This window comes from Bufo gargarizans, chromosome 2, assembly GCF_014858855.1.
Source record: "Bufo gargarizans isolate SCDJY-AF-19 chromosome 2, ASM1485885v1, whole genome shotgun sequence".
In the NCBI taxonomy this organism is placed as follows: Eukaryota; Metazoa; Chordata; class Amphibia; order Anura; family Bufonidae; genus Bufo; species Bufo gargarizans.
The window spans coordinates 543032729-543045220 of NC_058081.1; the positions used below are offsets into that span (position 1 = coordinate 543032729).

Genomic DNA, 12492 nt, shown 5'->3' on the forward strand with positions numbered 1-12492 from the left:
AACAAAAAAAGGGGGAAAAAAATAAATCAATGAAAACCAAAGACAAGAATCAACAATGCAAAGGCAAAAACAATCATGTTATGCAGTTCTTAAATTATTGGGTATCTAAATATATAGGTATCTATATATACTAGAATCTTATACTATGTTCTAATCTATGATGAGAAGGAGGGTGGGAAGGAGGGAGGGAATGTCATAGCAGAGAATCAGGCTTCACGTCAGCCACCACTGCAACAGTCCATTGGCATATATTTAGGCCCAGCACACAGGCAGAGGAGAGAGGTCCCGTAACAGAGAATCTGTCTTCATGTCAGCAGAGAATCAGTCAATCATGTCATAGCAGAGAATTATGGGATTTTACTAAAGTATGACGTAAAGTCATGATTTTATTAAAGACACGGAGGCGAGTATTGCTTTAACCTTTCTTTACTTCTACCATAGCAGCAAAGAGAGAAAATGGTATACAAAAAAGAAACCATGGTAACAGACTCCTCCCCCTTATCCCAGTATATCCTTCCTTGTCTGTCTGAGCTCTTCCTCTTTCTTTGTGTCTCAAACAGCGCTGGTCAACCGGAACAACAGACGCCGAAACCACCGGGTAACGAAAAAACCCCTTGAACTCGTCGGCTTGGACCGCCACAACTGGACCTCCGACCGGAACTGTGTAACTCTAAAACATGAAGCCGTAAGCCTCTCAACCTAGGAAAAAAGGAAATAAGAGAAAAACCTTCTAAGAGCATAATCCAGTGCATTAGAAACATAGGATCCACTAGTTGGAAACACAGTAACAACTTTAAAATTCTGACCATACGGTAAATCAACAAAACATACTTACGTCAAAAACCCCAAGGGGTGGGTCCAGGGAGGGCAATACTCGCCTCCGTGTCTTTAATAAAATCATGACTTTACGTCATACTTTAGTAAAATCCCATAATTTTATAACAAGACACGGAGGCTCCTATTGCTTGTTTAAAGCTGAGCCACTATAGAATCAAAAGCATGCGAAGCCGGTCGGAAATAAAACTCCCGGAAAGTGGAAGATCTGGACCAATCCGCCAATCTCATAACATCCTCCAAACGAGCCCCAGATAACGTCATGGACGTAGCTGTCGCACTGCGGACCGAATGTGCCGTGAAGATAGACGTATCAATCCCGGAAAGGGATAGAATCCACTTGACCCAGCGAGATAACGTAACACTGGTAACCGGAGCAAACGGGCTGCGAAACGAAATGAATAAGTGGGGGAGAGAAAGAGACCGCAGTGGACGGGTTCTGTCCTCATACTCGCGTAAGCACGCTACAGGACATAGCTGTGGAGAAGTCGGAAAACGGGGGTAAGAGACCGACCGGATACTGGTTTTCGTGCGACGGGAAATGTTAAAGTGGACCCCCTCCGGGGTGAAGGATCTGGCGTCCCAATCCAAAGCACGCACATCCGAAACTCTCTTACAGGAGATTAAACAGAATAAAGTGACCAATTTGGCCGATAACTGACGTAACGACAATAGCTCATTTGAGGGCCAACTGACTAGAAATTGCAAGACATCCGACACATCCCAGGTAGACGAAAACCGTGGCCGAGGTGGTCGGGCCAAACGTGAACCCTTGAGTAAACGACAGACCAGGGGGTGTTGACCCGCTGGACGGCCGTCGAAACCGTTGTGTCTGGAGGAAATTGCTGACCTAAAGACATTGATGGTGCGGTAAGCCTTCCCTGCCTCAAAAAGTGAGGATAAAAAGGCTAAGATGGAATTGACAGGGGCCGTAACGGGATCCAGAGTCCGGTCGACGCACCAGCGAGACCAAGAACCCCAGGCGGCTCGATAAGCCCGTCTCGTCCCGGGCGCCCAAGCGCAGTCCAATAAGAACCTAGCTGTTCCTGAAAGTCCAGCGCCTCCTCCTGGACTCCCGATATCTTGCAAGCTAGGAGGCGTAGCGACCCGTTCTGCAGGAGTGGGTGAACTTCTCCTGCAGGCCCTTGGAGTAGTGACACCTGAGTGGGAAGGAGAAACGGAAAGTCCACTAGAAGTTCCAGGATCTGAGGGAACCAGGACTGGGTCCTCCAAAACGGAACAATCAGAACCAGGTTCGCCAACTGCTGACGAACCTGAAGGAGCACTCGTGGAATGAGCGCGAAGGGAGGGAATGCGTACATCAACGCTCCTCCCCAATGTTGAAGCAGAGCGTCCACTGCCTCCGCCAAGGGATCCGGCCTCCAGCTGAAAAACCTGGGCAGTTGGGTATTCAAACGGGAAGCGAAGAGGTCGACTGCAAAGGGACCCCACAGAGAAGAAATAGCAGAAAAAACCGTCTCGTCTAACTTCCAGTCGCTGGAGTCCGATATGTAGCGAGAACTCCAGTCCGCCAGAGTGTTGTGAAGGCCTGGAAGGTACTCGGCCACCACAGAGATGTTCCTGTCGAGACAGAATTCCCAAAAATCCTTCGCCAAATGGGTCAGAACCACCGACCGTGTGCCACCCATACAATTGACGTACCTGACCGCAGATATATTGTCCATGCGGAGCCTGATGGCTGAGCTGACCACACCATTGGCAAAACTGCGAATGGCAAACGACCCTGCTAGGAGTTCCAGGGCGTTGATGTGAAGATGGGATTCTTCTGGAGACCATGGACCGCCCGTGGACACACCACTGCAATGTGCTCCCCATCCGTGCAGGCTCGCATCGGATTCTATGATCAGATCCGGTTGGGGACCCACGATCGCTCTGCCATTCCACACTGACAGGTTGTGGATCCACCATCTCATCTCGTCCGTCGTCTCGGCATCTAATGAGACCAAATCTGCGTAAGAGGCCCCCGACCGAAGGTGAGCAATTTTGAGGCGCTGCAACGCACGATAATGGAGGGGGGCTGGGAAAATGGCCTGTATTGAGGAGGCCAGAAGTCCGATTATCCTTGCCAAATGCCGCAACGACATCTGAGGTAGGCGTAGAGCATGCTTCAACTCCTTGCGGATAGCCTTGACTTTCGAGAGTGGAAGACTGAGGGATAATTCTTCCGAGTTCACCTGGAAACCCAAGAACTCTATGGATCTGGAGGGGGTCAAACAGGATTTCTCCTGGTTGACAATGAACCCCAAGTCGGAAACGAGCGTCACCGTCAAGTGGAGGTGTCTCAACAAGAGAGCCCGTGATTGGGCCATGATCAAGATATCGTCCAGGTAGACGATCAGACGAACACCTCTGCTGCGAAGCCAAGCCACCACTGGGCGCATGATCTTGGTAAAGCACCAGGGGGCGGAGGACAGGCCGAACGGAAGGCAGGTGAAGCGCCAGGCCTGACCGTTCCACAGGAACCGCAGCAGGTCTCTTGAAGAGGGGGACACTGGGACCGTGAGATAGGCGTCTTGGAGATCTATCTTGGCCAACCAATCGCCTGGAAGGAGCAGATCCCTCAAAAGATGGATGCCCTCCATCTTGAAATGTCGGTATTGTACAAAATTGTTCAGGGCTTTCAAATTGATCACCGGGCGCATCTGGCCCCCTTTCTTTTGCACCAGGAAAATACTGCTGATGACACCCCCACGATTCTCCGGTGCGCGTTCGATCGCGCCTTTCTGCAGAAGATCCGACAATTCCCTCTGAAATTGGGACCGTGCCGCATAGGACAGTGGTACCGTAGGGGGGGCTGGGATGGAGCTCGGATCGGCAATCAGATCTATTGTGAACCCCTGCACAGTAGAAAGGACCCATTGGTCTGAGGTTATGCCTGACCACACATGAGAAAAGAATCGGAGTCTGCCCCCGACTAAATGGTCTAAAAAAGGAGGGGGACGAAGAACATAACTTACCGAATGGTCGACGGGAGCCTGGATTCCCTCGGAAACCTCGTGACCTGAAGGGAGCGCCTCGTGAGGGAAAAAAGGACGGCTGATGTCTCTGATCCTGGAGGGATGCTCTATAATTAAAGGAGCCTCTGCCGGAACCTCTGGCATGAAAGTTGGAACGGCCGGACAGTCGGCCCCTAGCACTGCCGGCCCTGTTGGAAAAACGCCCTTGAAAGACTCGACGCATCGAAGTCTGGGCTTTATCAAGAGCCGTAAAAGCTCCTACATATTTCCCTAGCTCTTTAATAAAAGAGTCGCCAAAGAGCAACCCCTGGGCGTCCTTGCCCGCTTCAGTCAATGCTAAGTTCGAGAGCTTTGGCTCGATCTTAATTAGTATTGCCTTCCGCCTTTCAATGGCGAGCGAGGTATTGGTATTACCCGCTACGCATATGGCTCGCTGGGCCCAACCTCTCAATTCTATAGGGTCTACCTGGCTACCTGCCGCGATAGCGGACTCAGCCAAATCGAAAATCTTTGCTAAAGGACCTGTAATGTCCAGTAGCTTGTCTTGGACAGCCTTCAAGGCCGCGTCTAGCCCTTTACGGGGGTTAAACCCCGTCTTCGCCAGAAACTGGACCATCTTTGGATCCACTGATGGCGTCTCGCACACTTTGTGTGGTATTAAAGGACGAGGGCACTCCGCCCGCAACTTATTACGCGATTCCTTACTAAGCGGATTGCGTATGCGAGCCTCCATATACTGCGCCACATGTGTGGCGGGCATCCATTCCGCGGAGCGGGGATGATGCAGCTCCTCGGGGTTAAACAGCGGTTCCCCAGACGGATCCAATAAGAGATCCTCTGCTGATCCCTGTTGTAGTAACGGGGCTTCCGGGTCTAGATTACGAACCGGATCCACAGCAATATCCGCCAAATCGTCCTCCACCTCATCCGTCAATTCATAGACGTTGTCATGAGTCTCCTCCTCTGACTCCCTATCAGAGTCTGACCTAGGCTCAGGTAGAGACCTGGCAGTCTTCCATGCCCGCGTTTTTTCTGCCTGGCGGGTACAAGCTCGTTTACGCGACTGAAGCGCGTTGTCTTGGGATGGGGATGGCCCATCAATCTGAGGTGTTCTGGAGACAATAGGAGGTGGTCCTGGAGGTGGGACCAAAACCTGGGTAGTAGTAGCAGGGCGCGCCATAAGGGCCTGAGATATAGACTGGGTCAATGCAGATGACATCGAACCCATGGCGGTTATAATGGCATTAGATATGGATCTTTGCAGTGCCACCTCATGGTCGTCCGGGTGGATCACCTCGGACCTCCTATCCTGCGCAGGGGAACCCTGATCTACTTGGGGGGCTTCACTAGGGGCCACAGAGGCAACGGAATTCTTTCTGACAGACATGGTGAAGTAGCAAAAGGCAGGGGTTAGTCACCCCGACCGGAGCAGCAAAAATAGCACTAGAGGAGAAAAAGAGAAAAGGGGATAATGAAGCCAGGAATCATAGCCAGCTAGTGGGTAGACGAAATGGAATAAAACAGAACTTACAAGGCTCAAGAGCAGTGGAAAAAGACCGCCAGGAGATGCGCTGTGCAGAGCGGGATGTCCGGTGTGTGCAGAGCGGGGAAACGCACAGGGACGGCGAAATCTCGCGAGATCTCGCCGTCAGTAGCAGCCGAATGCGAAAAAATGCGAAAATGCGAAAATATGCGAAAATATGCGAAAAAACGCGCGCGAAATCTCGAACTCGCGAGACTTCGGGCGAGAAGGAGAGGAAGAAGAAGCAGAAAGCGCGCGCAATGGCGGCGCAGTCTGAGGTAACGAGGGACAAGGATGACAGGGCAGAGAAACGGATCACACGGGGGGAAAGCGGGGAAGCCGCAAAAACTGTTATAAGGACAAACCCCTAGGCAGAACGGCCACAGAAGTACCTGAACGAAAAAACATATACATATATATACGTACCCTAGATAAATAAATATATATATATACAGGAGAGAAATATGTATCTACGATAAGAGTCTAATCAGAATCTAATAAAGAAACCGAACGAACCGATAATCCAAGCACATAAAAATACAAATATACCAGACCCTGAGCAATGCCACAGAGCTGGAGAGTACTTATCTGCCTGGTAGCAGCAAAGAAAGAGGAAGAGCTCAGACAGACAAGGAAGGATATACTGGGATAAGGGGGAGGAGTCTGTTACCATGGTTTCTTTTTTGTATACCATTTTCTCTCTTTGCTGCTATGGTAGAAGTAAAGAAAGGTTAAAGCAATAGGAGCCTCCGTGTCTTGTTATAAAATCAGGCTTCACGTCACCCACCACTGCAACAGTCCATTGTCAGATATTTAGGCCCAGCACCCAGGCAGAGGAGAGAGGTCCCGTAACAGACAATCTGGCTTCATGTCAGCAGAGAATCAGTCTGCATGTCATAGCAGAGAATGAGGCTTCATGTCAGCCACCGCTGCAACAGTCCATTGTCAGATATTTAGGCCCAGCACCCAGGCAGAGGAGAGAGGTCCCGTAACAGAGAATCTGGCTTCATGTCAGCAGAGAATTAGTCTGCATGTCATAGCAGAGAATCAGGCTTCACGTCACCCAACATTGGAACAGTCCATTGGCATATATTTAGGCCCCGGCACCCAGACAGAGGAGAGGTTCATTCAACTTTGGGTAGCCTCGCAATATAATGGTAAAATGAAAATAAAAATAGGATTGAATGAGGAAGTGCCCTGGAGTACAAAAATATATGGTTAAGGGGAGGTAGTGAATGTCTAATCTGGACAAGGGACGGACAGGTCCTGTGGTATCCATGCCTGGTTCATTTTTATGAACGTCAGCTTGTCCACATTGGCTGTAGACAGGCGGCTGCGTTTGTCTGTAATGACGCCCCCTGCCGTGCTGAATACACGTTCAGACAAAACGCTGGCCGCCGGGCAGGCCAGCACCTCCAAGGCATAAAAGGCTAGCTCTGGCCACGTGGACAATTTAGAGACCCAGAAGTTGAATGGGGCCGAACCATCAGTCAGTACGTGGAGGGGTGTGCACACGTACTGTTCCACCATGTTAGTGAAATGTTGCCTCCTGCTAACACGTTGCGTATCAGGTGGTGGTGCAGTTAGCTGTGGCGTGTTGACAAAAGTTTTCCACATCTCTGCCATGCTAACCCTGCCCTCAGAGGAGCTGGCCGTGACACAGCTGCCTTGGCGACCTCTTGCTCCTCCTCTGCCTTGGCCTTGGGCTTCCACTTGTTCCCCTGTGACATTTGGGAATGCTCTCAGTAGCGCGTCTACCAACGTGCGCTTGTACTCGCGCATCTTCCTATCACGCTCCAGTGCAGGAAGTAAGGTGGGCACATTGTCTTTGTAGCGTGGATCCAGCAGGGTGGCAACCCAGTAGTCCGCACAGGTTAAAATGTGGGCAACTCTGCTGTCAGTTGCGCAGGCACTGCAGCATGTAGTCGCTCAGTGTGTGCCAGGCTGCCCAGGGGTAAGGACAAGCTGTCCTCTGTGGGAGGCGTATCGTCATCGTCCTGCGTTTCCACCCAGCCACGCACCAGTGATGGACCCGAGCTGCGTTGGATGCCACCCCGCTGTGACCATGCTTCATCCTCATCCTCCTCCACCTCCTCCTCATCCTCGTCCTCCTCGTCCTCCAGTAGTGGGCCCTGGCTGGCCACATTTGTACCTGGCCTCTGCTGTTGCAAAAAACCTCCCTCTGAGTCACTTCGAAGAGACTGGCCTGAAAGTGCTAAAAATGACCCCTCTTCCTCCTCCACTTCCTCCTCCTCCTCCTCCTCCTCCTCCTAGGCCACCTCCTCTTCCATCATCTCAAGGAGACATAGAAGTGGTATTGTAACGCTGATAATGGCGTCATCGCCACTGGCCATGTTGGTGGAGTACTCGAAACAGCGCAACAGGGCACACAGGTCTCGCATGGAGGCCCAGTCATTGGTGGTGAAGTGGTGCTGTTCCTGTAGTGCGACTGACCCGTGCGTGCTGCAGCTGAAACTCCACTATGGCCTGCTGCTGCTCGCACAGTCTGTCCAGCATAGTGCAAGGTGGAGTTCCACCTGGTGGGCACGTCGCATATGAGGCGGTGAGCGGGAAGGCCGAAGTTACGCTGTAGCGCAGACAGGCGAGCAGCAGGATGTGAACGCCGGAAGCGCGAACAGACGGCCCGCACTTTATGCAGCAGCTCTGACATGTCGGGGTAGTTGTGAATGAACTTCTGCACCACCAAATTCAGCACATGCGCCAGGCAAGGGATGTGCGTCAAACTGGCTAGTCCCAGAGCTGCAACGAGATTTCGCCCATTATCACACACCACCAGGCCGGGCTTGAGGCTCACCGGCAGCAACCACTCGTCGGTCTGTTGTTCTATACCACGCCACAACTCCTGTGCGGTGTGGGGCCTGTCCCCCAAACATATGAGTTTCAGAATGGCCTGCTGACGTTTACCCCGGGCTGTGCTGAAGTTGGTGGTGAAGGTGTGTGGCTGACTGGATGAGCAGGTGGAAGAAGAGGAGGAGGAAGCCGAGAAGGAGGAGGTGGCAACAGGAGGCAAAGAATGTTGCCCTGCGATCCTTGGCGGCGGAAGGACGTGCGCCAAACAGCTCTCCGCCTGGGGCCCAGCTGCCACTACATTTACCCAGTGTGCAGTTAGGGAGATATAGCGTCCCTGGCCGTGCTTACTGGTCCACGTATCTGTGGTTAGGTGGACCTTGCCTACAGATGGCGTTGCGCAGTGCACACTTGATTTTATCGGATACTTGGTTGTGCAGGGAAGGCACGGCTCTCTTGGAGAAGTAGTGGCGGCTGGGAACAACATACTGTGGGACAGCAAGCGACATGAGCTGTTTGAAGCTGTCTGTGTCCACCAGCCTAAATGACAGCATTTCATAGGCCAGTAGTTTAGAAATGCTGGCATTCAGGGCCAGGGATCGAGGGTGGCTAGGTGGGAATTTACGCTTTCTCTAAAATGTTTGTGAGATGGAGAGCTGAACGCTGCCATGTGACATGGTTGAGATGCTTGGTGACGGAGGTGGTGGTGTTGGTGGTACATCCCCTGTTTGCTGGGCGGCAGGTGCCAACGTTCCTCCAGAGGCGGAGGAAGAGGCCGAGGCGGCAGCAGCAGAAGAGGCCGAGGTGGCAGCAGCAGAAGAGGTAGCAGGGGGAGCCTGAGTGACTTCCTTGTTTTTAAGGTGTTTACTCCACTGCAGTTCATGCTTTGCATGCAGGTGCCTGGTCATGCAGGTTGTGCTAAGGTTCAGAACGTTAATGCCTCGCTTCAGGCTCTGATGGCACAGCGTGCAAACCACTCGGGTCTTGTCGTCAGCACATTGTTTGAAGAAGTGCCATGCCACGGAACTCCTTGAAGCTGCCTTTGGGGTGCTCGGTCCCAGATGGCGGAGGTCAGTAGCAGACGGAGTCTCTTGGCGGCGGGTGTTCTGCTTTTGCCCACTGCTCCCTCTTTTGCTACGCTGTTGGCTCGGTCTCACCACTGCCTCTTCCTCCGAACTGTGAAAGTCAGTGGCACGACCTTCATTCCATGTGGGGTCTAGGACCTCCTCGTCCCCTGCATCGTCTTCCACCCAGTCTTCCTCCCTGACCTCCTGTTCAGTCTGCACACTGCAGAAAGATGCAGCAGTTGGCACCTGTGTTTCGTCATCATCAGAGACTTGCTGAGGTGGTATTCCCATGTCCTCATCATCAGGAAACATAAGTGGTTGTGCGTCAGTGCATTCTATGTCTTCCACCGCTGGGGAACGGCTAGGTGGATGCCCTTGGGAAACCCTGCCAGCAGAGTCTTCAAACAGCATAAGAGACTGCTGCATAACTTGAGGCTCAGACAGTTTCCCTGATATGCATGGGGGTGATGTGACAGACTAATGGGGTTGGTTTTCAGGCACCATCTGTGCGCTTTCTGCAGAAGACTGGGTGGGAGATAATGTAAACGTGCTGGATCCACTGTCGGCCACCCAATTGACTAATGCCTGTACCTGTTCAGGCCTTACCATCCTTAGAACGGCATTGGGCCCCACCATATATCGCTGTAAATTCTGGCGGCTACTGGGACTTGAGGTAGTTGGTACACTAGGACGTGTGGATGTGGCAGAACGGCCATGTCCTCTCCCAGCACCAGAGGGTCCACTAACACCACCACGACCATGTCCGCATCTGCGTCCCTTACTAGATGTTTTCCTCATTGTTATCGTTCACCACAACAACAAAAATATTATTTGGCCCAATGTATTGTATTCAAATTCAGCTGAATATAAATTTGAGGCCTAGTATTTAGGCGCTGGGTGACAGGTATAGGTTTACTGACAGAATTAGACTTGGAAATGCACAGTAGCGGGTGTGTGAAGTTATTCTGAATGACCCTATGTGCACCTTGAATATGATATACCCTTTTAGGGATAGATTTCAAATAGCTCTGATACAGCAGAAACCACTAAATTATGAAATTGCTAAATTGGGAATTGTATATCAACCCAGAACAAAAAATGTGCTTTGACGGACACTAAATAACTTGACCAGCCACACCAGTAACAACAGATTTAGCTGGATATAAACTTGAGGCCTAGTATTTAGGCGCTGGGTGACAGGTATACGTTTACTGACAGAATTAGACTGGGATATGGCCAAAAAATAACCACACTATTGATGGTTAAATGCACTTGGTGTGACAGCTTGACCAACCACTCTACTGAGGGTTAAATGCACTTGGTGACAGGCGCAGCTTGCCCCTGATGTAGTATATGGCCAAAAAATAAACAGACTATTGCTGGTTAAATGCACTTGGTGTGACAGCTTCACCCTGATGTAGGTTTTAGCCAAAAAACAACCACACCATTGAGGGTTAAATGCACTTGGTGACAGGCGCAGCTTGCCCCTGATGTAGTATATGGCCAAAAAATAAACAGACTATTGCTGGTTAAATGCACTTGGTGTGACAGCTTCACCCTGATGTAGGCTTTAGCCAAAAAACAACCACACCATTGAGGGTTAAATGCACTTGGTCACAGCTTGTGCTGGCGCACCACAAGACACAAAATGGCCGCCGATCACCCCAGAAAAAAGTGACTGACAAACGATCTGGGCAGCCTAAAAACAGTGAGCAATTGAGTATCAGCAGCTCAATGATCCACCGCTGCAGATCGATCAATTAATCAAGTCCTTTGGAGGAGTTAATCTGCCTAATCTTGCCCTACTGTCGCAGCCACAACCTCTCCCTATGCTGATCAGAGCAGAGTGACGGGCGGCGCTATGTGACTCCAGCTTAAAGGGTTTCTACCACTTGGATTTTACATAATTAGGTGTCAGACACTAGCGCTCCGCTAGTGTCTGCTCTGCCAAACTATCCTGCTATAATAGATTTTGGGGCAGCCGTTTACCTAAAAAAAGAACTTTTATTAATATGCTAATGACCCTCTAGGTGCTATGGGGGCGTCTTTAGCACCTAGAGGAACGGGCGCAGTGGAGATGTCTGAGCAGGGGAAGCGGTCGGACATTCACTGCGCATGTGCCGAATACAGCCGCGCACGGCGCATGCGCGTGAAGTCGTCCGTTTGATGCATTCCGAAGCAGATGAGCGGGCTGGAGGGAGGCGCTGAGCGGCGGCATCTTGAGAAGGTAGACCGATCCTCTAGGTGCTAAAGACGCCCCCATAGCACCTAGAGGGTAATTAGCATATTAATAAAAGTTCTTTTTTTAGGTAAACGGCTGCCCCAAAATCTATTATAGCAGGATAGTTTGGCAGAGCAGACACTAGCGGAGCGCTAGTGTCTGACATCTAATTATGTCAAATCCAAGTGGTAGAAACCCTTTAAATAGAGGCTGGGTCACATGGTGCTCTGGCCAATCACAGCCATGCCAATAGAAGGCATGGCTGTGATGGCCTCTTGGGGCAAGTAGTATGACGCTTGTTGATTGGCTGCTTTGCAGCCTTTCCAAAAGCGCCAAGAAAGCGACGAACACCGAACCCGAACCCGGACTTTTACGAAAATGTCCAGGTTCGGGTCCGTGTTACGGACACCCCAAAATTCGGTACGAACCCGAACTATACAGTTCGGGTTCGCTCATCCCTAGTTAATACCATAAACTGTGGGTTTACCCATAATTTTATATTTCACTGTAACTCTGCCATTATATACTATTGCTGTCTTTGCATTAAAAAGGTTGAAAGTGGATAGAGAGAGAAAAAGAAATCTTAAAAAATAAAAAGACAAGAGAGAGTTTTTTCAGTCCAACTAGAGCACTTCTATTCATACCCAAATAGAATTTTCTAACCAATTCATTAGAATCAGACCTGAATATGAATTTCAAGAAACTCGCTCAGCTCTATCTATTACCTATTAATTTATCAAAATGACTGACAGCCATCTATCTTGCAAAATTTGTTAATCTTTTGTCACAGAAAGATTTAATCTCTTGATGTTATAAGGCTCATTCCCTTATAATGAGATTCTCTCCACCTCTCATTTTTTATATTTCCATAGTAGCTTAAAACCCCCTATTATATGAACAGAAGTATAAAAGAGCACCAAAGAACCCTCTCCCAATATGCAAATTTAATTTCAGTATGGTCCGATTTACAAGGGTCTCTCATGCACTGGTATAGCTTTCCTAGAATCCCTATTACCTATCAATTTCTGAAAATGATTGACAGCCGCCTCTCACACAAAATTC

At 50.3% G+C, this 12492-nt stretch overlaps 1 protein-coding gene across 1 annotated transcript; it reads right to left on the reverse strand.

The window, feature by feature from the left end:
• Positions 1-425: 425 nt before the first annotated feature.
• LOC122928573 lies at positions 426-5963 on the reverse strand. The gene is made up of 2 exons (XM_044281547.1): positions 3511-5963; positions 426-3468 (listed from the first exon to the last, which is right to left on the reverse strand). Exons 1-2 carry the CDS (start codon positions 3954-3956, stop codon positions 1743-1745), a joined length of 2172 nt encoding a protein of 723 aa, XP_044137482.1. The 5' UTR covers positions 3957-5963; the 3' UTR covers positions 426-1742.
• Positions 5964-12492: the final 6529 nt, after the last annotated feature.